General features: G+C 52.3%; 8 protein-coding genes across 8 annotated transcripts; 5 read left to right on the top strand and 3 right to left on the bottom strand.

The window, feature by feature from the left end:
* Positions 1–203: 203 nt before the first annotated feature.
* KD926_003232 (uncharacterized protein) lies at positions 204–1,251 on the bottom strand (the record flags this gene model as incomplete). The annotated part of the gene is made up of 3 exons (XM_053094696.1): positions 204–502; positions 557–883; positions 1,071–1,251. The coding sequence occupies 3 exons, from the start codon at positions 1,249–1,251 to the stop codon at positions 204–206; spliced, it is 807 nt and encodes a 268-aa protein (XP_052950553.1).
* Positions 1,252–1,412: 161 nt separating this feature from the next.
* KD926_003231 (uncharacterized protein) lies at positions 1,413–8,266 on the top strand (the record flags this gene model as incomplete). The annotated part of the gene is made up of 6 exons (XM_053094695.1): positions 1,413–1,908; positions 3,089–3,215; positions 3,349–3,383; positions 3,912–5,857; positions 5,937–6,272; positions 6,410–8,266. 6 exons carry the CDS (start codon positions 1,413–1,415, stop codon positions 8,264–8,266), a joined length of 4,797 nt encoding a protein of 1,598 aa, XP_052950552.1.
* A 21-nt stretch (positions 8,267–8,287) lies between these two features.
* KD926_003230 (ribonuclease H family protein) lies at positions 8,288–9,988 on the top strand (the record flags this gene model as incomplete). Its single annotated transcript, XM_053094694.1, has 1 exon — positions 8,288–9,988. The coding sequence occupies one exon, from the start codon at positions 8,288–8,290 to the stop codon at positions 9,986–9,988; it is 1,701 nt and encodes a 566-aa protein (XP_052950551.1).
* Positions 9,989–10,473: 485 nt separating this feature from the next.
* Positions 10,474–13,317, bottom strand: KD926_003229 (uncharacterized protein; the record flags this gene model as incomplete). Its single annotated transcript, XM_053094693.1, has 3 exons — positions 10,474–11,061; positions 11,255–12,276; positions 12,342–13,317. The coding sequence occupies 3 exons, from the start codon at positions 13,315–13,317 to the stop codon at positions 10,474–10,476; spliced, it is 2,586 nt and encodes an 861-aa protein (XP_052950550.1).
* Positions 13,318–13,861: 544 nt separating this feature from the next.
* KD926_003228 (uncharacterized protein) lies at positions 13,862–15,277 on the top strand (the record flags this gene model as incomplete). Its single annotated transcript, XM_053094692.1, has 3 exons — positions 13,862–14,225; positions 14,438–14,460; positions 14,759–15,277. The coding sequence occupies 3 exons, from the start codon at positions 13,862–13,864 to the stop codon at positions 15,275–15,277; spliced, it is 906 nt and encodes a 301-aa protein (XP_052950549.1).
* Positions 15,278–15,421: 144 nt separating this feature from the next.
* On the bottom strand, positions 15,422–17,971 carry KD926_003227 (GroES-like protein; the record flags this gene model as incomplete). Its single annotated transcript, XM_053094691.1, has 7 exons — positions 15,422–15,604; positions 15,985–16,161; positions 16,211–16,316; positions 16,448–16,724; positions 17,020–17,383; positions 17,446–17,619; positions 17,867–17,971. The coding sequence occupies 7 exons, from the start codon at positions 17,969–17,971 to the stop codon at positions 15,422–15,424; spliced, it is 1,386 nt and encodes a 461-aa protein (XP_052950548.1).
* Positions 17,972–18,444: 473 nt separating this feature from the next.
* On the top strand, positions 18,445–23,734 carry KD926_003226 (uncharacterized protein; the record flags this gene model as incomplete). The annotated part of the gene is made up of 8 exons (XM_053094690.1): positions 18,445–18,723; positions 18,795–18,862; positions 18,912–19,036; positions 19,620–20,345; positions 20,415–20,490; positions 20,554–21,539; positions 21,619–21,995; positions 22,226–23,734. The coding sequence occupies 8 exons, from the start codon at positions 18,445–18,447 to the stop codon at positions 23,732–23,734; spliced, it is 4,146 nt and encodes a 1,381-aa protein (XP_052950547.1).
* A 162-nt stretch (positions 23,735–23,896) lies between these two features.
* KD926_003225 (uncharacterized protein) lies at positions 23,897–25,400 on the top strand (the record flags this gene model as incomplete). The annotated part of the gene is made up of 2 exons (XM_053094688.1): positions 23,897–24,835; positions 25,023–25,400. 2 exons carry the CDS (start codon positions 23,897–23,899, stop codon positions 25,398–25,400), a joined length of 1,317 nt encoding a protein of 438 aa, XP_052950546.1.
* Positions 25,401–26,639: the final 1,239 nt, after the last annotated feature.

The following is a 26,639-nucleotide window of genomic DNA, read 5'->3' as shown; positions in this document are numbered from 1 at the left end:
GGCAGCTTCTCTCCTAGAAGTGCCAACCACCGCGCTTGATAATCAACCCGTGGGACCCGTGCCCGTTCCTCTGGGTCTCTAGGTAGCCCAGACAGACATCGACCATCCGGGGTTGGTACCACTTCGCCATAATTCCGGGGAGGTCCGTCAAACAGCCCAATGCGATGCATGCGCCACGAATCCCAAATGACCAGCCCCAGCCGTCACCATTGCTTGAAGTTCACAAAGCTGTAAGAGAATGGTTCGCGCTGGTGACTGGCAACTACGCTTGAATGTTCAAAAGCCCCGTCATGTTGCGGTAACCATGGACGGGACGCTGCCCTCAGAGACCAGGCTTCTGTTGCTTCGGTGTCCGGCGGAGGAGATGGTGGACTCCATATTAACGGCGGCCGGGTCATATCCCGCCCTGGAGGCAGATCGAATGACTGGAGGAGTGGTAGCGGCGTCTCATCTGGGAAGGTCCAGGCTGCCCGCGAGGACTCTTTACCCTCTGGGTCCTGAGCTAAGAATCTCTGTTAGTGCTGGAAGGGATGGTGCCCGTACATTGGACGTAGACCGAGATCGGAAAGCAAGGCGGCCGTGGTCCACATTTTCTCGGCTCTCCGGACATCTGTGTCATTCCACTCGTTGTAGGCATCCAAGCCCCGCATCGATGTTTCGTCCCAGTTCCAACATCTTGCTGCTTCGCGGAGGGAGGAATGGTGCCGGAGATGCCACATGGAGGAGTATACGCGGTATACCTCCGTGAACGAAAAGGACTCGCGAGCGGTGTTTACGCGATGAGAGGCTGGTATGTCACCAGCATCGATTCCATTGAGAGCTGAGACAAAGTTTTGCTGAATCAGAGTGAGGCAAACGCAGGCTAGCCGTTGTGTTCGAGCGGCTAGGTGAAGTATGAAGCATGCGAGCTCTTCCGTATACTCAATAGGCGGTTTATTCTGGCATCTCTGCTGATAATCGACGAGGCTTCGAAATTCAACCGACAGTGTCTGGATCAAACTGATATTGTGGCACATATTTTGGATCTCCGGGAGGCTTGTAATCGGGTCACATGATACCAGGTCGTGTACAATGGTAGGCTGAGCCCGAAAGACCGCATTGTGGCGATGCGGTAATGATGCTCTCAACCGCCGAGAAATCCGCGGTATAGACGAGAATCCGTGCAAGGAGCTCAGGGGGGAGTTGTGTGAAGGGGTCCATGGTTGGAACAGGTGGCAGACTCGGAGGGAAATTGGAGGGAGACGGGGTCATTGATGGATTTGCTGTGGTTCATGGATTAGGTATGTAATAGGCCACAGCAATCGTTCGATTAACTAGTTAGATGAAAAACAATCCTTGCTGTAATGATACACACTAAGTAATCCCCGTCTGCCGTACGTTACTCCGTACTAACTGTCAAGTTCTATACGGGCATGTTCAGTATCCTCCCACCCCACCCCGCAAAGACTGCACAGGCCCCTGCCTCTGAGAAATTCAAATCCCAGGAGGTAAACCTTGAGCTTGGTTGGTGGGACACGCCGACCTCTTCGAGTCCCGTGGGCATCAAAGCCGCCGTGGAGGACGTTCGAAACACCCTTTTGGCCTTGAGCAACAAAATATCAACCACGGCCTTTAGTTACTCGGGGAATTCCGGTGTTGGTCTCTATGCTGAACACGGAGTACTTCACTCCGATGCCGCCACCACCGCGCTACAGCACTTCACTCAATATCTGGAGTTGAAGAAGGCTATTGGTCGAGTGCTCCTTCAGTACTGCGGTGTCAACTCCAATAAAGCACTGGGTATCGTGGTCGATCCGACTGGTGACCTGTCTGCCGTGCAGCGTATTATGCGAGATTGGAATGAGGCCTTGGAGGACTTTAATAAGAAGACCTGGGGATGGGCAGGCTGTGACCCCATAGGTTCGATAGGTTTTATATTGTTGTGTTATAAATATTTAATGGTTCAAATCAGAAGCCGCAGGGTGACCGTATCCAGCGACCTGTAGCATACACGTCCTCAACCCTGGCAGTAGACACTCCTGATAGGCCCCGGGTCGGCCGATGAGTGATCCCCCGTTCCGAGAAGCGTTTGACGACCTTTACATACCGTGCCACTAACGCAGAGGCAAATAGTGAGTTTTGTTTCTTTTCAACGGGCCCGAATACACTTATACGAAAAAGCGACAGAAAGTAGACGTAACGACAGTATGAATCTCCCTAGTTTCCTTGTGAGTATCCGCTCTAAATCACCCGGAAAGTTAGTATCGCTACTCACTCCTCGTCAATCAAATAATACTCATCAAATGGTATCTGAAACGGCATAATCCCCTCCGCTGTTTCTAAACCAATCTATTTCCCATTAATTATCAACGCAATCGAACGGATATCAAGAAAGGTATACGTATAGTTATGGTCTTCGCGGCACTACTCGCCGCGAATAGCGCCAAAGCGAGGAACGGCCTTTGCTTGAGAGCGTACATCTTGATTTTGAATCGATATTGTGTGAGGTAGCTTTAATGTAGACAAGATAGGAATATAAAATCGCGGTTGGCAGGCTTTAAATAGCCATCCCTTAGGTAATAGAATGAACAGCTATTGTTTGCGCCATATGAGAGTGTCCCTTGGTTCGCGGCATCGCCCTGCATTCCTGCCACGGAAGCAGTAACTGCTCCGTAGACTTCTGGACTGATTATCACACAGCTGGCTGAAAGATTTTACTGTAGGATTAATGCAGGAATCTGTATGTAGAGAACCATCCATCGACGCCGAGCTCATCGGGCTAGACTAAAAACAAGAACTTCGACACGAATCTAGTTTTTGAAATTACTCAATCACTGTTCTCCTGATCTCCTCTGATTGATCCGTAGCAGTTTCAATCGGTTGTTTCGTTGAGTTAGGACCTCGTCCAGCTCGCAGGGCGATCCGACGAGCCCTTAACGGGATCAATAACACGCCTGGCTTCGCGACCCCGCGCCTGCCTACCTCAGGCATCACTCTGTGACCCTGTGACACCGGCCTTGGCAATTGGTTTCTGCCTCGACACCTTGCTGTCTCGTCGCCTTGACACCTCGTTGCCATAACCAAGGGCCTTTGACATCTCGTCTCGCAGAGCTCGGTCATCAACTCAACGGTTTCTTCGAGCTTGCCGACTGCCCTTGGCTTAACGACCTCTCCAACAACCTTGGTGCTCGTTACACCCCATTAGCCATGAGGATCCCCATCGCCCGCTTGACCTCGTACGGTCCCGGTCTACCTCGGTTGCCTCGTCACGATCATCGGAACCGATTGTTGAGAATCCTAAGAGAATCGGTGCCGGCTCCGCTGAGCCCCTTGAAACCTATTTTGAATAAAGTTTGACCCGCTGCTCAGAGCGAGGTTGGTGGGTGCGCAGACAACCAGCTCTGGTAGGCAATATTTGTAGAGATATGACGATCTGCGAGCTTGAGGAACTCTCTGACAGCTTTCTGGAAAAAAGACTTATCGAGAGGATAAGAAACATGTTTAGTAATAAGTCTGTCGGCTACGCGTCCGCGACTATTATCGGGGCAAAATCATATAATAAAGTAATGTAGGCCTAGAATGATTCTGAAAAGGAATATCTTTCGGTCATTAATGGGTCCATACTGAAGACTTTAATACGGACGAATTGGTTGGGAAGTACAAATCTGAGCTAAAAGAATAGGTGGTAGTTGAAATATTGCATATAGTATGGATACTCGAGGAGTGTCGTACCGATTGAAATTCCTCGATATGGTCCTCAGCACGGATTACATTTTGTAGATTATGACACACAGTGCCTATGGCTAGGAAAACAACAACTTCGACGCGAATAAAATTTTTGAAATTACTCAACCACCACGACGGCTACGGCCTTCAGAATCGACTAGTTTGTCAATAACTTCAGCCGCTATCGACTGATTCTATTTTTATAGGGGATTTCGAGATGGTTGGGGTGAAAACCCCGTGGCCGGCCCTTTCAGGGGTTCCCGAGGCGGCAAACTCACCAAATCAGAACTTTCTTACTTGCGTACTGAACCTTCACGCCGACGCGAAATCGTTCATTTCGCACAACGAGCAGGCCGGAAAACAGCTACCAAAGCCTGTTATCGACTTCTTCGAGCAGGTAGTCACCTACTGCGGTTTCATGCAACGCCAAACAACGGATATTCTCGATAGGAATGCTCACTTAGGCCCTGAGCTGGCTTCGATCAAGCAGACCCTTCAGAACGTCCAACAACATACCCACAGTACCCAGTCAAGCATTCGGAACCAGAGCCACCAATCTTGGGCTTCCGTGGTCAGGAATGCGCTTCCTCCAGCTCATACGCTATCCACTCACGACTCCTCCAGCACCGCCCCGGCCACACCGTCAGAACTCAGCAAGGACCGCGAAGTGATCGTTAAACTGCGAGATGCTGGTGCCCAGAAGACCTACCGAAAGAAGTCATCGGCAGAGATAAAGGATAAGGCAGAGAGTGCGAGAAAAAGAGCTGCAGCAACGATTCCAACGCTCTCCCTGGCGAGCGCCCGATTCGTTTCCGCCAGACAGCTGCGCTCGGGAGATCTCAGCCTGGCCCTACATACTGCCGCGGAGGCCGAGACTGCCAGGATCTACGATAAATGGGCGGATCTCATATCAAGCGGAGCCACCCTGCGACGCCCTACATGGGGCGTGGTAGTCCATGGCATCCCGATCAAGTCAATCCAGGACCTGAGCGATCAGGGCGAACAGGACCGAGTAGCCAGAGAGCTACTCGACGAGAACAGGGAGGTTTGGAATCAGAAACCTGATATCAAGCGCGTAGCCTGGCTTACCCATCCTTCCAATCACAAGAACCAGAAATCCTCCGCCCTCGTTGTCGAATTCTCTGATCCGAGACATGCAAACGAGGCAATCATGAAAGGGACTATTTGGGCTAGCGATAGCCGGATGAATGTTCTATACGATAGAAACGCGCGGATTCGGCGATGCTTCAAATGTCAGCAATATGGACATATAGGAATCGTTTGTTCGAATAAAACAACCTGCGGCCTCTGTGCCGAAGGCCACGAGACCCGGTCTTGCGTACAGAGGTCTGCCCCCAGTAGCCAGGGACGCAAATGCGCTGGATGCGGCGAAGCGCACGCCGCCTGGTCGAGAGTCTGTACGAGGTACGTAGCGGAGCAGGAGCGGGTGCAAACTGTAACCCAATATCGGCAGCCCCTGCACCGCATCCCGCCCTATCTACAGGATTATCCCTCCGTGGGTAGCGACACGGAGACCTCTGGCCCGCCCAACAGCGAGGGGCGGGCTGCGGGATCTGGGGGACAGAGAGAAAGATGGACCCGGTCAACCAGCCGGCCAGCGGAGCGGAATCGCTCTACAGTAAGATTTCAAAAAGGATCTATACCGCCACACAGCTCGCAGGAGCTTGTCCCTGTGCAGCAAGAAGAGGCCCTGATAGACCTAAGTCCGGAGATGGACGTGGACCCTATCCCGTCCGAGACAGAACCGTCGATTGCCCAACAAATCAACATGATCAGCGAACCGGAGACGCCCGTACCAATGACCCCTGCCCCCAGGGGTCGTACCCTGAGCAAGAGGCGCCCCCGCAGCGTCACCTTGCGGGCAACGAGGCGAAGCGCTAGACACCAGGTAACGCAGGAAGCTGCCCCCTTTGCCATTTTGCCTACTACAGGGGACACCCCTCCAGCGAAGAGGACCCGAAGCAAGCAGCCAACCTACCGAGGACGATCAATATCGACTAGCGATATCACTAGCGATAACGCAGTGACAGCCCTCCCAAAATCGCCGGAGGCATCTCTTATCCCTGCATCTACCCCCTCAGGGCATCCGACCACGATCGTCTTGGCCGAGGACAACACGCTTGCCCGTTCAGTATCAAGGAAACGTACTAGGGACCGTCGCCATGAATAGGCCCCTACACGTGCTTCAATACAATGTGAATCGATCAAAGGACAGGGTGATGGCCCAGTTCCTCCGGGACCCGGCAGTCCTGGAGGCTGATATCATCTTCATACAAGAACCATGGGATAACCCCTTTCAGGATTCAACTCATCATCCAGCTAAAGCAACACACCAGCTTCTATACCCGACACGGACGGATATAGGGGACGAGCGGGCACGCGTGTGCCTCTTTATTTCGCGACAAATCGACCCGAACACCTGGAAACACACACTCCATTCGAGGGACATTCAAGAGCTTGATCTGACCGGTGCTGATGGCAAGCGGCTTCGCATCTTCAATATATATAATCGACCTGCCGAGGTTGGCACCGGCACCTTAGGCCTGGTCAGTGACCTCACTACTAACAATACTAATGACCACGTTCTCCTACTGGGGGACTTCAACCTTCACCACCCGGCCTGGGGCGGCGAGAATGCCGCCCGGGATACCCTTTCTAACCAGTTACTTAACTTAAGCGATAGAAGGTGCCTGGATCTCTGGCTAGAGCCGGGCACTACCACCAGAGACGAAGCCGGAGCGAAGTCCTCGGCTCGCAGGACCTGACTCCTAGGCTCGTTGCCTGTGAGGTCACGGAAAAAATTCACGCAGACTCCGATCGGCTACCTATACGGACCCTTATTGACATCCAAACTAAGACTCCGGAGGCGCAGCGGCGCCGCAACTGGAAGGCATGCAAAGTGAAAGATCTACAGACTTTTGTAGACCTGAAATTACACAGCAAGGCCTTTCCACTTGAGAATAAGCAGCACATTGAACTCGCAATGGAATTCCTTATTGAAACGGTAAATCAAGGAATAGCAACGTCTACCCCGTGGGCACGACCAAGCAAGTGGGCGAACCCGTCTTTCACCCCGGAATGCCGAGAGATGACCAAGATCACTCGTAAATTCAGGCGTGCATATACCGAGACCTGCATGGCTATGGGCCCTACCGATCCCACTACAGGGCTGGCCTGGGACCGCTATGCGAAGGTCAGAAACCGCAAAGGAAAAGTGCTGGCGAGGGCCCTACGGCAGGGACACCGGACCTGGGTCAGAAAGGCCACCGAGGCAGGCCCCCGAGGCACGTGGCGCGTGGCCAGATGGGCCAGGAACCGGGACGCCTCCGAGGGACTGGTCCCAACACTGAAAACACCAGATAACGGCCTCGCAGAAACTGCAGAACAGAAAGTTGAGGCATTCCGGAAGGCCTTCTTCCCTCACCCACCTCCCACAGACCTTTCCGATATCCCTACGACTTCCCTACCTCGGCAACTTGGCTTCCCGGATCTCGCCGAGCACGAGGTGCTGCGCTGCATCCGAAAGGCGCCTCCTGACAAGGCCCCCGGGCCCGACGGCATCCTTAATAAGGTCTGGCACTGGCTAGGTGAGGCTCCCTCCTTCGTGAAGGCGCTCACGGGTATCTTTAACGCCTGTATCCGGCTCGGGCATAACCCCGGATACTTTCAGCAATCTACAACGGTTATCCTCCGTAAGGCCGCGCCACGGGATTATCGAGTCGCTAAATCCTACCGGCCTATTGCCCTCTTGAACACACTCGGTAAGATTCTAGAGGCGGCTATCGCCACCCGCATAGCCTATGCATTGGAGGAACATAGCCTACTGCCACGAGGGCACCTAGGGGGACGCAAGGGTATCTCCGTCGACCATCTAATTCAACTACTGATGGATGCTATCTTTGATGGCTGGGGCCGAGGCCAGAAGGTAAGTATGCTCCTGCTAGACGTAGCAGGGGCCTTCGACAACGTCTCCCATACCCGGCTGCTGCACAACCTGAAGATGGCACGACTAGGGCACTTCGCCGGATGGCTGGAGTCATTCCTTTCAGACCGACAGACCCGGCTCCAACTACCTGGCTACTTGAGCGGTATCATTTCTACCCCGACGGGGATCCCCCAGGGGTCCCCTATCTCCCCGATCCTTTTCCTTCTCTTCAACACGCCCCTTATTCGGGCGTTAGGAATCAATAATGTTGAGAGTACGCGCACTCAGCCACTACTTTCGGGCAAAACCCTGGCATTCGGCTGGATTGACGATACCTGTACGATCGCTCTTTCCGAGTCCTACGCAGCTAATCAGCGTCTACTGGAGTGGGCACTCAATAAGGCTGCTGTATGGTCCTGGCAGCATTCGTCTAGGTTCGCGCCGGATAAGTTCGAACTGATACACTTCCGGAACCCGCTGGACCCCGATCCCGGGGCCGAAAGGGACACCCCCTGGGACTACACGGAACCATGGAAGGGAGAGGACCTTACCAACGTTAACTGGGAGGACGAGAGCGCCTGGGAGGTTCCCGTTGAACCCCAGGGGCATGATTAACTGCTAATAAAGGATCACGCAATGGGCTACGTTATTCGGTCAGTAGAGCACGCTAAATATCTCGGAATCTGGCTTGATAAGACTCTCTCCTTTACTACCCACTGCACTAAAGTGGTAGCGAAAGCGAATGGGAGCCCTGAGGCCCTACGGAGCATCTCTGTGTTCACATGGGGCACGTCCCTGCTGAACATGCGAACCATATATCTGGCCGTAATAGTCCCGCAGATGCTCTACGGGGTTGCTGCATGGTATAGCCCTACCAGCGGACGTACTAAGTATGCAAAACGGCAGAAGATTATCAACGAATTCGAACGAATCCAGACGCGGGCAGCAGTACTTATTAGTGGAGCATTCAGAAATACCGCTTCTGCAGCCTTAGGGGCAGAACTGTTCCTGCCTCCGGTCCGCCTGCACATGCAACAGATGATTGAGGAGGCCACGATCCGGATACAGACCGGACCGGTTATAGCCTGTCCCCGGAGGTTAGTCAGGAAGAGAAGCTCGGCGGAAATAAGATGGTCAGGGTGGTCCCCCATGGAGGCGCTGAGATGGAGGAAGGGGGGCCCCCTATGGACCGGTGGCCGAAGTTTGGCTACGTGGGAGTCCCGAAAGGCGCACGTGCTCGCCCCGTGGGAGCTCCCACTTAACTGCGTGATCGAGGGAGCGGATAGCGCAATCCAGGAACACGACAGGATCTGTCAGGAAAGCCGGAGGCAGATCTGGTACTCTGACGGCAGCGGCTTTAACGGCCACGTAGGGGGTGCCACAGTCTCGATTTGGGCCGGGAAGGTCCGCAAGAAATACCTAGGAGCCGCGGCTGACTCCACTGTGCACGTGGGAGAGCTAGAGGGGGTCAAAATGGCCCTGAAGTGGGCAGAGGCGGCCCCGATCACGGTCTTTTCAGACAGCCAGGCGGCTATTGAAGCCGTGAGGAACCCTGGCCGACCATCAGACCAGTACGTACTACGGGCTATCTACGAGAGGATCAGGTCCCTGAGAGACGGGGGCCTGCAGCAGGGAGATATAGAGCTGCGCTGGATCCCTGCGCATATCGGTGTAGAAGGGAATGAACGGGCTGACGAGGCAGCCAAACGAGCCGCGATAAAGGGGATTGAATTAAGCTCAGTAGGGCCAAGGGACCTGGCCGCTCGGCCAATCACGGGGCTCGCAGCTGCAGCCAAAACTGACGTCCGCCGGGGAATCCAGGCGCAGTGGGCGAAGTGGTGGGAGCGACAACAGGTTGGAAAACCTACCAAACGGCTGATTCCGAAGCCGAAAAAGAAGGTCTTGAGGATGTACGAGGGCCTGAGCAAGCCCCAGACTTCTATAATCATCCAGATGCGCACTATGAGGATCGGATTGAGGCATTTCCTCTTTAAGATAAAGCAGGTCGATTCCGACCGCTGCGGGTGTGAATTAAGCTCTCAAACGCCTAAACACGTCCTTATGGAGTGCTCGCTGCACCTCGCCAGTCGGAGAATAATGATGGAACGCCTCGACTCTATCGAGGGACTGCGTGGGCGTATACAGGACTACGACGCGGTCATGAACCACCCGCAGGCGATACGCTACGTCGCCGATTTCATGCAACGAACAGGCCTCCTACAACAGTTCCTATTCGCCACGTTTAAAGACGAGGAGGACGAGGAGGTCCCGGAACCCAGCACCCTCCTGGAGGGACTCGATCTAAACGAGGAAGACGATGGTTATATTGAACACTAAGAGCCAGGAAGTCTCAACTGGCTACGTGACGCACACAGGAACAGTGGATCCCACTGGAATACACAGATAGAACGGAGTGGAAGGAGAGAACAGCGTCTAGGGGCGCAGTAGGCACGCGGCAGACGTGTGGCAGCAGGTTATTATGTTACTTTTGATCTTTTTTGTCCACTGCATTGGGTTTATACGGCGTACGGGCTCGAGATTCTGCTTCATTCGGCGAAGCGCCTGCATAGCCTGTCGTTTCAATAGATAGGCTTCACCAGGTTAATAGAATTTTGATTGATTGATTGATTGATTGATTGCCTATGGCTAGGTAGCGACCGGTGGAGTGGTCAGCCTTGCAGGCTTATGCCGTGACCCCTCTTTCCAGCCTCGTGAACATCACTTTGCATCTTCCTCCCATAATCAGAACTCTTCTGCATTCCAGTCTGCTAATCCTGGGATATCTAGGGCTGGAAGCCTTGATACGATTTCATGCTGCCTGTTTAGTTCACAATGTCTCTCTCTGCCTTTTCCTTTATTTCTGCTGATGACTTCTTTCGATAGGTCTTCTGGGCACCAGCATCTCGCAGTTTGACGATCACTTCGCGGTCCTTGCTGAGCTCTGACGGTGTGGCCGGGGCGGTGCTGGAGGCGTCGTGAGTAGAAATCGTATGGGCTGGAGGAGGCGCATTCCTGACCACGGAAGCCCAAGATTGGTGGCTCTGGTTCCGAATGCTTGACTGGGTACTGTGGGTATGTTGTTGGACGTTCTGAAGGGTCTGCTTGATCGAAGCCAGCTCAGGGCCTAAGTGAGCATTCCTATCGAGAATATCCGTTGTTTGGCGTTGCATGAAACCGCAGTAGGTGACTACCTGCTCGAAGAAGTCGATAACAGGCTTTGGTAGCTGTTTTCCGGCCTGCTCGTTGTGCGAAATGAACGATTTCGCGTCGGCGTGAAGGTTCAGTACGCAGGTAAGAAAGTTCTGGTTTGGTGAGTTTGCCGCCTCGGGAACCCCTGAAAGGGCCGGCCACGGGGTTTTCGCTCCAACCATCTCGAAATCCCCTATAAAGATACAATCATTCGATAGCGGCTGGAGTTATTGACAAACTGGTCGACTCTGAAGGCCGTAGCCGTCGTGGTGGTTGAGTAATTTCAAAAAGTTGATTCGCGTCGAAGTTGTTTTTTTCTTCAAGAAGGACGATCGTCCCAAGGATTGTCCGATATTCTTTGATTAATTGCTCTCTCTTCTGTCCGCATTATCCTGCAAGGAGACGATCCAGTACTGGAAGGTATGTTCCATTCAGTTTTGAGGTGTCAGTCTGATGAATGAGGATCTCTTTGAGACTATCCTCTGGATCCCATTGATAGTCCAGGAGAATACAGCAGATAGTGGCAGCAAAGATAAATAGCGGGACCGACATCTTTATAAGTGCCTGAGTTTTACTGTCTCCCGACCAGTCTTGTTGGAGAGACCGCTTCTTTTGAATTCTCAGAAGTTTGTGTTTGAAGAACAAAGAGATATCATGTTGTATTATAGGCTCTGGGATCTGTTGAAGGATAAAGTCTTGGTGATCATCACCGACTTCGTCCTGAAAGCCTAGTCGGATTGGTAGTTCGGGTCGACTGGTCACAAAGATTCGCAGGTGAACTAAGCGTACTTGCTTTAATTGTGGTAGTAACTGTAGTATAACGTGGATGTCATTGTCGTTTTCACATTCATCTAGTGCATCAATCGTAATCACCACGGTTCGGGTCGGAAAATTCGATTCCTCAAAGCTTAGCAGTGGCTGGAGAACTAGCTTGTCAAACTGCTCTTTAAGGGACTTGGCTGATATTCTGAGGTCGTCTTTTAGTACATGCATGGTCACAGGCTGTATTTCTGGAATCTGGATGAATAGCTGTCTTGTGATTGTCGGGAAGAATCTTGTTGCGTTACTGCGGTCTCCTTCGCCTCTCTTAAAGAAGAAGCTTGCCCCTAGCAACCCTCGTTTTCCGAAGGATTTTGCCACAGTTCGTGATATTGTGGACTTGCCAGTTCCAGCCGAGCCATTGAGCCAGAAAATACATTTGCTTTCTGGTGAGATGGCCCATTCATCAATGTTGCGAAGAAGCTCCTCTCTGGTCCCTGGGAGACATTCGTCCTCATGTTGATCCATATATGTTCCGAATTCAGCCCCTTCGGCCACTGGTAGCTCCTTGAGATCTACAATTTGGGCCATAGACCTGATGTCCAAAGCAGATTCACTGGTAGTATCAAGGATTCTATCAATATTAATGGAAACATCCTTCAGTTGGCCTTGGATCTCTGTTAAATGCACTGGCATTAGGCATGCTGGAATCATACAAAAGTTGTGGGTAACTAGGACTAACCGCGCATAGCTTCGCTGGCTCTCCGCTCATGTTTCACTCGCTGTGAGACAATTTGATGTAACAGGTCCTTTGCATATGCAGCTGCCATCATTGCCGCATAGCCTTGCCATTCCTTGTTATTGTGGGAGTCGGCATAATCACAAACACCACAAATGACCAAACAAGGGAAATGGTTTATCAGTCCAGCTGCTTCCATTTTAAAACATAAAACACCTTGCTCTGCTGCAAGCTTGTCACGGAATATTGCATCCTTAATCAATCTATTCCCAGATGCAATCAAGCCGTAGTGGATAGCAGGATTATCCTCATCCTCAGCTCGCTGTGTCCGAAAGATTAAATTCGTGTTGTCGCAGAGCTCAGCACAGTTCGACTGATAGTCCTGATGGGTGTACTGGCTTTTATAAAGCCTGTCGCTTTCGGTAGGAGGTTGTGCGTATTTTCCTCTTAGTCTTTTGTTGCCTTCAAGCACGTTTTTGATGTAGTCCTTCAGCTGGTGGCCCTCCTCTTCATACTGCGCTTGAAGCCCAGCTACGGCCGTACGCAAGATCAGTGGTGATTGATTTAAGAAGCCTGTTTGATGAAACTCCTGGTCTTGAACCTCCTTGCCAAAGTCATATTGAAGCAAACCACCATGGCCACTCCGAGATGAGCTCACGACAATATCACCGAGACGGATGTCCTGCTTGGTTGGTACGCCCCCACCGATCCCCACCATAAGCCCGAATCGGACGTTAGGGAAACTGTGTAACATATCTCTCGCAACACAGGCGGCCGATGATGTCCCATACTCTCCGTCTGGAAGAACTGCAATAACGATCTGGTGACCCCTAATTTCCCCCAGTGTGTAGTGATTATTATCGTTCGGTGATAGTGTTTCCGGTGGGTCGTGTCTTTTATCAAGGAAAGCTCGGGCAGCGACATATTCCGTCTGTAACGCACATATCCAACCAACAGTATACTGCTCTGTGTTTGACATGGTCGGGATGCGGGTAGCGTGGTCAGTAGCGGGTCTTCCTATGCCGTATCGATATGTTGATGGTAAAGTGTCTGAAGGGACAGTTAGAGGTAATGGGAAAGTGAAAATGTGGAGAGGGGTAATCGTGGCTGTAGGCCCAGCGCTTATTTTTGGCTTGCAAAAGGCTCCTATTCCAGTATAACCATTCACATCTCCATGCCAAGTCTATATTAGGTAATATTATGAAGATTGGTTTTATGTTGGCGATACTGCCGCCTCAGTCCGCCTTCCCTATATGGCGGCTTGGCAATAGCGCTCAACCCCTTTCCATAGAGGATTCAAGCATTTCACTCCCGATTGAGTAGGCAATACAGCTATGTCGCTGTCATTTTATGTCCACAGACAGGAATAATCATGGTATAAGAAGGCATAACACCACGTGACATGAGTGGGAGCTTTGGAGACTGGTACATTCCACAAGATCCAGGCAGCCCACCGAGTCAGTCTATCGTCCGCTTCCAGTCCCAGGCAGATTCCCAGTCTCCCAGATCCCAACTGCGTCAGAATGGCACCCAGATTATCGCTCCTGCAGGTCGAAATTGCTCGTGACATGATTCTCAGTAAAGAACCGCTAACCAACGCCGAGATTGCGAGAGTCGCTCAATGCAATGAACGCTCAGTCACTAATATCTGTCGCAACCTCAAGCTCTTTGGGACACCCCGAGCCCCTGAAAACCGTGTCGGCCGACGAAAAAGCGTTACACCTCACATGCTACAAGTTCTTTGCGATCATCTGCATAAGAACCCCGAATCATATCATGACGAGATGGCTGTGTTTCTGTGGGATGAATTTGACGTCTGGGTGACAAGTCAGCATGTGACTAAATTTGTCTATCGAAAAACGCCACGCCTGGCTTACGAAGATTTTGGTATTATTACGTTCCAATTCCATACACCTCTTTGATTACATTTATTACAGGCTAAGTCCATTATGGATTAGATCACGGTATTGGCGCTGGGAAAGAGTGAAGAGTTGCAACTCTGTAAAGCCGAACCAGCAAGGTGCTGTATATCTGCCGCCGTACTCGCCTGATTTGAGTTCCATTGAAGAAACCTTTGCAGAGCTTAAGTCGTTTATTAGACGGAACTGGCAATCCTATGAAGGTAATTCTAATCAAGGGTTTAGTTCTTTTCTTGAGTGGTGCGTGAATGTTATAGGCGCAAAGAAGAAAAGCGTTGAAGGGCATTTCCGTAATGCAGGCCTAGCGATTGAAAGGTAATTGATAATATAATATTGTATTGTGGGCTGTTCCACGTTTTGTGTATGGTTAATCAATATGTGATTTGTTTAGTGTTTGATGAAGAGAACTTTTGAATGTAGATAGAATGATGGTTATAGATTTTTTGGGATTATAGTGGTTAACCTTGTTCAAGTGATGCGGCTTCGACAGTGGCTAGATAGGGATCTCGATCCACTACTCTCCCAATATCACACATCCTCGTTCTTCTCAACAATGGCGACGGCGGCGGCGGCGGCGGCAACAACAACGGCAACCCAGACGATCCAGACAGTAGTTGCACCGAGGCATCTACCAAGACAAACTATTGGGTTACATTACCGAGTCTAGACTCGAACTCGACATCGTGCAGCACAACAAGCAGCATGCTCGCTGTCGGTTGCGACATCACGGCCACAACGACAACAACCGGTGAGTGTGTCTGCAGCAGCTTTAATCCGGATGAAGACCAGGGAGACAGCAATGGCCGGCTCCCTAGCGGAACCACAACTGCCGTCCCAACAGTCTTGGCCACAACGACTACAACCAACAAGCCCTTCACCTCTTCCGAAACTACGGCGAAGACCTCGACTAGGGGCTCGAGTAAGACCTCGACGGCATCCCCCCCCCCGGCCCGCGACAGCCGCCGACGGCTGCAGCAAAGTCGGAGGCAGCACCACCTGGCGCTACTGGAACCAACATGATCCGGGCACGGGCTCACCCATTGGCGGCGACTAGGCGGAAAACGACCCCTGGTGCTACATATTGGAAAGCGGAAGCGATTCGTATGCCAGCTACTTGAAGCAGGCCGACTGTCCGACCGACTTAAAGTGCGCGGAATCATGGGGCTACGTCGTTCCGCCGTCCCGTGGGTGCGCGCCTCTGAGCGGCAACACCGGGCTAGCAAACACCCGCTGGAGCAGCTGCAATGAGAAGACCGGGGAGGGCACGAACGATGAATGGGAAGAGAGGATGTCGTGGTTTTGGCTGAAGGGGGGCCGATCCTTTGCCAGCTGCGACGAGGCCGACAACTGTAGTGCCATCACGGAGTATGTTCCTGACCATTAGTCCTCCGGCGGGTGTGATTCCAAAGACAAGACCATAAAATTCTACCGGGGTGTACCGTGCTCAAGAACCAATTTCGGTTGTCTCCGCCCCCACAAGTGGAATTTTGCCCTGGCACGGACTGAAGCTAAGACGAGGCTATGGGGCCCAGATCAGGGAATAGTGGACCCCCGTTGCCAATAGCTTCCTCCCCCCCAACCAATCGCATCAATATCAGGCCCCAAATGTTCCCAAATAGGGGGCATTTGGCCCCTTCGGAGAAACAGAGATGAACCGGAGGATCTCATACATGGGGTCTCATCGCACTGCCCACACCCATTCATAATGTTCCGGACCCGATGCTCACTTTCAGCTTTTTCTTCGACTCCACCTCCGTCTTACTCTTCCTCCCACCATATCCGCAACCTCCCAAAAAATCGTGACTGTGACCCAGGCCCATAATGATCGCCTCATCTTCTACCTCGTTGGGCGCTTTGGCTCTCCTGATTGTCTCGGCCCAGGCGGTGGAATGGGACGAATACGCCTGCATGAGAAGCTCAGGTGGCATGACAAAGATAGGATCCTCCCCATACCAATCGCCAGGGTACTGCCAGAGACTGTGTGATGAAAAGAAGGGACTGTTCTTGGCCCTCCAGGGCGAAGACTGCTGGTGTGGCGACCAGCCCCCGGGTTTCAACACTATGGGTGGCTCGTGTGATATGGATTGCCCAGGATGGCCCAATGATCAGTGTACGTGTGAATCTCCCTGAATATGATGGACTATGGAACTGACCGGTCGGGCAACTTTAGGTGGTGGTCATGGCACGTACTCCGTGTGGGAAGTGGTGGAAGATTTCTCGAAATCGAGCCTGGAGGAGTCCAGCACCGCGGGTGTTGGAACAGTGACCACTGCTGCCTCTTCTTTCTCTTCTTCTTCTTCTTCTTCTTCTTCTTCTTCTTCTTCTGAATCCTCAGACGGGGACTCAGCATCCGCGTCAGTGACCTCTTCTTCATCGCCCACCACTTCGTCGACCGTGACTTCCACTTCGTCGGTGGCTTCTACTTCGTCGGTGGCCCAGCCGACTCCGACCACTTCTACCTCCGGGGCTAGTCGTCGCTTTCGATTATTGCTTTTCTAGTCTTTGATGTGGAGCTAACGCAGGACTTTTCACATGTATCTATAATTTGTAATATCGGCTGTACCCTCTACGGAATTTACGCAGTTATGGTTCCATTTCGCAACTATGTTCCACAAATGACAGACTCCGGTGAATGAGGTGTATTAGACTGTTCGATGCATAGTAACCCTTCCTAATGCTCCTCGCCAATGTTAAACACCAACATGCAGCCGCGCGCCGTCTCCTCGCGCAAGGCATGCAACCCCGAAATCACCCCGGCAGACCTCCGTCGCCCAACCGCACCGGATGCGGGACGACCGCGCCGTCGGCCAAGAAGCGCGTCGCGGTCTCCAGCCAGGCCTCCGCAAAGTCCCGATCGGCCGGGTTGGCCGGGATGCGCTGACCGTGGAACAGAAAGTCATAGCCACCCGTGGTGTAGGCCAGGGTCCAGTGACTACGAACATCCTCCCGGGGCACGGGAGCACCGGGGAGCAGGGCCGTGTACTCGTCCCCTTGGGCTTGGCTGATTGCCTGGCCGCAAAAGGAGGCGGTTTCCGGAGTCGAGATGGTGTCCACCACCAGGGCCAGTTGGTCCTGGGTGGCTTCGCGGATTTGCTCCGGGGCGGCCGGGTCGTGGTGGTCGTAGACCTGGTCGGCGCCGCGCCCTCGGACGAGAGCCTCGTGCTAGGAAAAGAGTAGGTAGTGATGACCATGTAGCCGGAGAGCTTAGCGTACTGGATTGCCAGGGTGCCGACTGTGGTGGAGCCGCCGTAGATGAGGATGTATTGCGGTGCGGAGAGAGGACGAGAAGGAGGAGCCAGCCCCAAGGCCTGGTAGAGCGATTGACTGACGGTGACGAGATTAACGCCCAGGGTGGCTGCATCCTGAAGCGTCAGGTTTTCCGGAACGACCACTGCCACGTCCGCCCAGCCACGATATACTCGGCGAACGCTCCGTCGGACGCCTACTCGAGGTTGCAGCCGTGAACGGCGCCAAACACGCGGTCTCCCACCCGGAAAGATTTCTTCGTGGCTGGTTCGACGGCTCCCACGATCCCGCCTAGTCGCAGCCAACAGTCGCCCCGGTCTGGCTGCGAAGGCTGTTCTTCCAGTCCGTCGGGTTCAGACCAACGCTGGCAACTTTCACGAGGATGCTGTCATCCCGAAGAGTGGGCAGGGGGCGGTCGTTTTCGACCGCAAGGGTGGCCGGCGCACTGACAACAATCGCTTGCACCATGATGATCGATTGGGGGGTGAGTGACAGATAGGACACGTTCAATGGGGTTGTAACTTGTGGGTGAAAGAAAAGTGCAGCTCAAGGGCGGCAGGAAGAGGTATTTGTTTGCCGCCTCGGGACTCCCTGAAAGGGCCGGCCACGGGGTTTTCGCCCCAACCATTTCGAAATCCCCTATAAAGATAGAATCACTCGATAGTGGCTGGAGTTATTGACAAACTGGTCGAATTTGGAGGCCGTAGCCGTCGTGGTGGTTGAGTAATTTCAAAAATTAGATTCGCATCGAAGTTGTTTTCTTTCACCTCTAAACTTCGGAAACCATTTTGCCGTGTTGAACCTCGACCTTATCGACGCGATAGTCGCCAACGTAAACACCACGGACGAGGGGAAGGAATAGATCAAGATTACAGCGAGCTGGATTGACGCGTGGGCTTACACCTTCTTTTAACACTTTACGAACCTAGTTAACAATTGACATGAATAGTGTGCATAAACAAGACCCCCCGCCGCTCACAATCTTCACGCGCATCTACTTCTCTACGTCTCAATTCCCCGAAGTCAGCCCCGACACCCCGTTCGCGTCCGTCGCGAAAGGGCTAGGCAATCTCAGAGAGTCGAGCGAGGAGAGCCAGATCTACCATGCGTTCAAGACGGAGGACGATAACACGGTCGCGCCAAAGACGAGATATTATGCGGAAGCCGGGAACTCGATCGAGGAGATTCTGAACAGTCAGAAGATAGACACGGTGATTCTGGTGGGTGGTTACTTCCTCTACCCGTGATTATTAGGGGAATAACAGAAATTGGCTAATTCAGGCCTTTTCAGTTTGGGATTCGCACTTCCGGAGTTATTCTAGCTACGGCGCTGAGGCTGTTTGATTTGGATTATAATATGTCAGTTACTCCCTATCTTATAATTATCGAGATTCTAACGAATAATTAGGTATATTATTTCAAATAACACCATCGAGCCTAGTCCCTTGGCGGAGAGCATCCAGCACTCCATTCTTTACGATATCTTCCCGAAAATCCCAGTCAGGGTCATTACCATTAAGGAAGCACTTGAGGGTTTGAGAGCTTCAAGGTCGACTGCATCGTTCGGAGCACATGACGCTATGTGATGTGTCACATTATGTATGTTATCTTGTTATTCCTGGATTCTGTTAGAGGCTTTCGGTTATCTGGCCGCGACACTAGTTCTCATGTTGTGAGTAGTTAGCTGACCTACACTGGGCTGTATCTAGCTTGCCTGTAGGGCCTTATCATGCTAAATTCAAGCATTCTAGACCGATTGAATTGGCCCACGTCGATCAGACTATTAAAAACGTACTTGGTTTGCTAGCCAGGTCAACATGTCTTTGTTTATGTTTTTTAGTGCTTTGACCCTGGCCGGCATGTGACCAGCTGCAAATGAACTCCTTGGCCAATGACTCGCCCCTCTTTTGCCTTTCCTCTCCTTGCTTCCCAGCTGTTTCAGTTTGCTATCTTGTCAACCCCCCTCTACATCATGAGGAAGTTTGGATACACATGTGTAGCCTCCGAAAGTCCCCGCTCCTTCCTCTTCTGCGTCGTTGCTAATGTCGGCCCCGGTAGCGCCAGCCGCTCCCTGGCCGTGGCCTACCGCCAGGGCAGAGACACTAACAGCAGAGAGGGTTATTGGACACGCAAGGACATGCTGTGGCAGACATCATCGCAATGATCGAAATTCTCTCGGATCCTGCGAACCGCGCTCCGCTTGAGGTGGAGAGGGCGCTTGCAGAAGACTGGTATCGTCGGTCTCAGAGGGACAACGAGCCCGAGGTTAATGAGCGGCCCAGCGTTCCAGACACACCACAGCCACCTTTTGTCATGCCTAACGCCTATTGCTGGGGGTGGAGAGCGGAGCAAGCGCAACTATTGCCTGAGCTGCTGTGGCCTGATGATGGGCTGACCGAGTTCCCCTTTATAACAACGTGCCTTCTGCTGGGGCTGTTGCGCGACGATAGGGATGGCGATACCAATACAACTAACAGCAACAGCGTGCGCCCCGGCGACGTCCAGCTGCAGCCGCTATCCACTATATTTCGTGGCGACTGCAAGGAGTATGGCCTCGTCATTCTCGACATCTCTGACCTCGACAACGGCGTCAAGTACGGCATTGTTGCCTTTGACGTACACTATATGGCTGACGTTTTCTGCCACGGTCCTGATTTTGACTGGAATCCCAACATAGACCCCCCGCCTGAGAAGGAGCCTGATACTGTACTCCACAGCCTGCGACCTCGAGAGCCGTTGTCTATTGTTGAGTGGCTACGTGAGAACTACTTCTCCCGGGCAAAGGACCCGAGGATCTTAAGACTGAAAAAGATTTCCCTTGTTCATCGTAGTGTCTTAAACTGTACGTCTGTTCCCACGTATCTATCTGAGGGGTCACGATGATGCGCATATGCTGACTTGGGAATGATAGACATTTGGCCGCGGGAGCTTGAAAATCAAGCTAAAAAATCTCCGCAAGGTGTCATCTCAAGCATCTCCGACTGTCTGTGAATTACTCGCGCTTTTCCATCCTCACGCGTAACTGGTGTATTTGCTGACTTATGAGACAGACTTCTGGCCCCCAAAGCCCACTACCCGCGCCAAATATATATCCCCACCAGGCCCGGGCTGGACCATCTCGGACGAGCCGCCGGGAAGGAGCACAGGGACCAGGCCATCGATAATCTGCTCATTCTTACACAGGATCCCGCCGACCTCCACCTCGACCAAAATACAATCGAGAACTTCCAAAAACTCGCCGAGTTCCGCGAGCAGGTGCGGAAGCGGCTCGAAGACGTCCCTGACAGCCTAGGCCCGTCCAAGCTTTCGAGCCATATTCTGCGTGTTGCGTACGCCGGGCGCATGCATCTCAACTGGGTCGCATTTAGGAACCTCTCACCCAGCGTGATCGCTGCCGCCGTTGCATCCAACGAGCTTCGGGGCGCATCTGCGCTAAGCCTCTGCGTCGATAACTTCAAGCTGGAGGGGGACGAAGGAGGGCTCAGCGATCTAGAAGCGGCCCTGTCGCAGTCCACGGGCCTCAAACAGCTATGTTTCTTGCAAGGACCGGACAGGGACAGCGACAATGCCTCCGCTCATTTCTGGACGCAGCTGCAGCAGCGGTGGAGGTCATCAGGAGACTTGGGGTGGCTCCGCGACAAAACTATCTATCTGACTTGCGCCTTTTCGTCATCATTGTACAGCTCTAAATTATCATCGCCTTTGCCGACTACTGTTAGCTTGACTTCCCCCGTCGTCCAAGCCTTTCCCGTGATGCACATGTTCACGTTTGTCGATGACGCAGACCCCCGCTTCCAAAAACACCAGAACAGTTCCAGTTCAAGTTACTACGACGATATGAGCAACACCCTTCTAATCACCGAGCGCTCTGCCTTCCGTTTATCTATCATACCTCCGTTCCGTGGGTTTGGGCTCCGACAAGGCTGTCTTGCGATTCGCCTACGAGGAGGCCTCCTCGTCACCCACCACTACCACCACCACCACCGACGACGACGACAATTCACCGCCGCAATCGTCATTCTCAGGACGGTTCGCTGTAAGTCCCATTCCCGCCGGTCACTTTGCCCCTCCTCCCGAAATAAATGATCAGTCAAGGATCCGAGTCGGAGATTTAGACCCCGGCAGTTGGGTGATTCTTGTGGACCAACGAAGCCGCAACTTAAGCGACGGCGACGGCAGCCTCCTACGATACGCTTTTATCAGAATCGGTCGAACTTCTTCCGAGACTGCATCGGAGAAACAACAACACAGACCCTCCTCCGTCCTCCTTGAGGTGATAGGCGGGCTAACGGAGTTCTTGCGCGGGGCTGTGCCAGGGATCAATCTTTTTATGTGGGAGAAACGGGTCGAGGAGGTAGAGAAGAACCTCCGCGCGCGGACATTAACAGAAACGGGCAAACGCTGCATGGGCATCGGCGTTATGGATGAGAGCAGTACTCTGACATTACTTGACCAGATACGCGACACCCGGATGCTTACGGCGCAGGGGTCGGTTAGATAGCTTGACCCGGTAGCAATTCAGAGATATTGTGAACTACTAGCCTGCCTGCTCGCCTGCCTGCCATCAGCTCTACCACCCCGCCAGCCCGCACCTTGACAGAATACACAAGTAGCCGCTCGCTTGTGGAATACGTTATGAGCTCTATAAGCCTAACTCAGAGGCAACCACGATGGCCTGGCCGCTTGGCCGTAAAATCGAGTAGCATTGACCCTTTGGCTTAGCCGCCAGGAAAAAGCCACAAAAATACACTACCAAGAAGCTCTCGCCCTCGAGCAGACCAGTTCTGTGTTTACAACAAGGGTCCCGATGGAAAAGCTCCGGCTTTTATTATTGAGTATAAAGCGCCTCATAAACTTTCTCTCGCTCATATTAAGGCCGGGCTCCAACCTATGGATCTTGACGAGGTACTCCGCTTGCAAAAAGAAGAAACGCCTGAATCCACCTGTCGTCGAACAATTGCCGCAGTGATTACACAAGCATTTTCTTACATGATTCACGGGGGGCTAGAATATGGCTATGTGTGTACCAGTGAAGCATTTATATTTCTCCGTGTGCTTGATAACGACGCTTCTACCATACACTATTATCTTTCAGTGCCAGAAGAGGATTTTGGGCCAACAACAGGATGGACAGGGCGTCCAAACAGTGACAACCGACTCCACCTGACTGCGCTGGGCCAGGTATTAGCGTTCACTCTTCGCGCTCTGCGGGTTCCAACTCGGGATCTCGCTTGGACGACCTGGGCAGCACGCGGCTTAGACACCTGGGTTATGGTATACGACGACCTGCTGGACGAAATATCAGAGAAAGATATCCCTTCTTCGGATTTCAAGCCACCGACACGGAGTAGGAACGAATATTGTCGAGCAACCCCTGTAAAAACCCGGTCAAAATCTACTGCTATTGCATCATGTAACTCTTTGCAAAATCCGAGGCCGCCTGATGATGACGCTGGAGATGGCTTTAATCCAGATACGCCTAGTCGACGGCCCCGAGAACTCTCCTTTCCTAACCCTTCGTCATCCTCATCAGGGACAGGTGAGGCGTCACAGCGTTTTCACTCGAAAGGCAAGTCTCGACAGTACTGCACACAACTGTGTCTCTTGGTCCTGGTCAAGGGAGGGGAATTCGATCGAACTTGTCCTAATGTGTTGGACCACGGAACCGGTCGACACGAACTAAATCGAATAACCCTCATCCATCGACTGAGCCGGCAGCTATCCAACAATAGTCTCCATCGTGATTCGCAGCTGGGATGCGAATCGCTGCACATTCATGGGACCCGTGGAGCTCTCTTTAAAATCACTTTGTGGTCTCACGGATACGTTTTTGTTGGCAAAGGTGTGCCCGCCGAGTTTGTAAAGGGCTCGAAGCACGAGAAGCTCATCTATTCACGTCTTTCTCCAATTCAAGGGACATCAGTGCCTGTTCTACTTGGCAGCCTACGACTTAGTCGTCCCTTCTCTTATGACGGCATAGCGGAAATTGTTCATTTAACACTGATGGGCTACGCCGGAGGGACTCTTGCAAGCCAGCAGGGTCTCGATCGTTGTGGGATTGTTAGTCAGGCTGAGAAATCCTTGCAGGCAATTCACAATCTAGGTGTACTCCACAGTGATCCGATACCCGGAAACATGGTTTGGAACCAGAAGTTGGGTCAGGTGATGTTCATTGATTTTGAGCGGGCATCGCTGCAAACCCGGCGTGTACCACTCGATCTCACCAATTGATCCAAAAAATCGACTCTAAGCACCGCGCTTAGATTAGATTTACAAGAGCCCTTTCGAATACTCATATCTATTTCTCATTCCGGGCACCGTGCCCGGGATCAGGGACGTCCGCCCACGGCCAGCCTCACCTAACCCGACCGCTACGGGCCACGTGTCGCCGCAATGGCAACACTCAACTCCCAACCTAGCGGGCCTCTACAGGCTGCTCTACTAGAGACAACTACTGCAGCTTCCACTAGGGCTACCGAGGGCCAGAAAATATTCAACCCGATAGCAGCCTTTCTTGACAAACACCGGAGCCTGCCAGGCCTTGCGCCTCACCAGCGAAATGCGCTTGACGCGCTCAGCAAGGACCTAGCCGATATAGCCCATCGCCACTTCAATGCCTATATCAGCGGTATTCCTTTGACCTTGACTGCAACCTCCCCTGCCCCTGCCTTTGCCCCTGTCCCTGCCTTTGCCCCTGCCCCTGCTTCTCTTCCCCCCTCTCCCCCTCCATCTCGCCCCCCCTCCGGACTTGCTCAGTCAACGTACGCAACAGTCACTCAATCAACTACTGCCAAAGGCCCTACTACACCTCAGCCTAGGGCCAAGCAAAAGACCACAAGCTCTGCCCTTAACCAGCAGCCCGATTCCCGCCTCTTTGTACGCCTTCCGCCGAACCACCTTGCCAAAAATATGGACGCATACGCTATTTACACTAGCCTCCGGTCCCATCTAGGTGCCAATAACAAGGTCCTCAAGGGTGTTCAGTCTATTAAGACAGGATTCGCTCTCCTGCCTTCATCTCCCGAAACCCTGGCAGCTCTAGAGGCACAGAAAGAGGCTATCTCCACCTTCTTTACTACTTGCCAGATCGAGCGAAGCTCTCGCTGGATCTCGTACCGGGTAACAAACATACCAAGAAAGGTCGGCCAGCTCAATGCAAGCCAATACTCTATGGTCCCTGTTAATCCAGAGACACTATCAGCTGAAGTAGCTGAGGCCACTAGCCTTACTCCAGTTGCAGTAACCGAAACTGCTGCAAGCGCCTCTAATACAGATACAATCTCTTCAAGCTGGTTTATCAACTTCCCTGAAGAAAGCAAAGCTAAACTACCAGTACGACTACCTTTATTTGGCATGATTACCAACGCTCAACCTTTATTCAGAAGGGATAAGACTATACAATGCAACTGCTGCTGGAAATGGCATAACTCTAGATCTTGTGCACGTAATCCCCGCTGCCGCCTCTGCGGCTCTACACAACGCACTGAAGAAGGCCATACCAATATCTGCACTGCTGCAGCCCCTCATACCTGTCCCCCAAGATGCCTACACTGCCACGGCCCTCACCCAGCAGACTACAATCAATGCCTTCTGCGGCCCAGTAAACCAGGCTCTCGTTTTACAAAGGCCTAGCAGGCTGAGATCCGTAAAACCTGTTCCGCAACCCTCACTAAAGCTCGGACTGAGAGCAAATGTTGCTCCCGGCCTCCCGCAGGCCCTGAAGCTGGATCCCCTGGGGCCTCGCAAGACCAGAATATGTCTATTGACAGCTATCCGACAACCTCTCCATTCCGCCCAGTTACACCCCCACAACAAGGGCCGGGTGACTCTCCTCCAGTTACAGCGAGAGCAGTACGTTTTGCCACACCACAACTACAAAATCAGTTTGAAGTTCTAGCGAATGAAAGACTATGAGAGCCCGAAATTGCCAGCCAGATTCTCTCTCAATACTTCAGCTAAATGTCGGCCGCGACGCCGCAGCTCACGAAATCATCTTATCTCAGGCTTTTTCCAACAATATCGACATTATCTTGATACAGGAACCTTATATATATAAGGATCTCGCCCGCAAGATTACCAAACGACACCCTTCATACGAATGCTTCTCTCCAACTGACAGTTGGGTAAGAAACGGCCGACCTAAAGTTCTAACCTATATCCGAAAGGAAAAGGGTATACAGTCCTCTCAGCTCCGCCCCGATACAATCGATCAAGAAGTACTATCAGACCTCCTCTTTCTTCAAATCTCTGCATGCCCAGGGCAATCCACCCTAATCGTCAATATCTATAACGCTCCCACTCCTGGACTTTCGATCAGGCCTGGTAGAGCTGTCCAGGAGCTTATGAAGCTTCCTGACTCCCACTTTACTCAACCAATCTTACTAGCAGGGGACTTCAATCTACCACACAATAGATGGCAACCTTCGCTTCGGCGGAGCCCCTCTACTTCAGCTGAGCAGGTATCCGAATGGCTCGACAGATCTGGACTAGTATTTATCTCTGAGATAGATACCCCTACACATGACAAAGGGAATACTCTCGATCTAACTTTTGCATCTAGTTCTCTCGCTCTCGCTGGAACAAATACTAGGATTGCAAGCCATCTGGATGCTACATCTGATCACCGCCCTCTTCTCACTATCCTCCCCTTGGGCCTGCGACACCCTAAAGCCTAAAAAAGGCTTAAATCTAGCACTCTAGACCTTTCCCGCTTTAGCAGCCTCTTAGCCCTGAACATCAGCAATCTCCCAATTACCGCAGAAACAGAAGAAGAGCTAGACTGCCTCGCAAATATGATTATTTCAGCCGTCTACAGTGCGTACGAAGCCTCAGCACTCAGATCACGACCCCAGGGGGGAGGCCAACCTTGGTGGAATCTAGAATGCAAAGAAGCACTCCAGAAATACCGCATAGGGTTATCTACACGAAAGGACTTTCGACGGGTAGTTCGCCGCGCCCAACAGGAATACTGGAGAAACAAAATCAATGCAACTACCACAAGCAAAGAAGTATTCGAGATGTCCAAGTGGCATAAGACAACTGGATCCTACCGGAGCCCGCCAATGAAGGACCCCCTGCAACCTGACTGCCCCCCAGCAGTTGATATACAGGAAAAACGTGATATCTTAGCTCGAAA

The sequence above is a fragment of the Aspergillus affinis genome, assembly GCF_023601865.1.
Source record: "Aspergillus affinis strain CMG 70 chromosome Unknown NODE_177_length_56191_cov_86_868339, whole genome shotgun sequence".
Classification (NCBI taxonomy): domain Eukaryota; kingdom Fungi; phylum Ascomycota; class Eurotiomycetes; order Eurotiales; family Aspergillaceae; genus Aspergillus; species Aspergillus affinis.
Note: the sequence above shows the minus strand (reverse complement) of the source record. Positions and strands in the feature narration are given on the sequence as shown.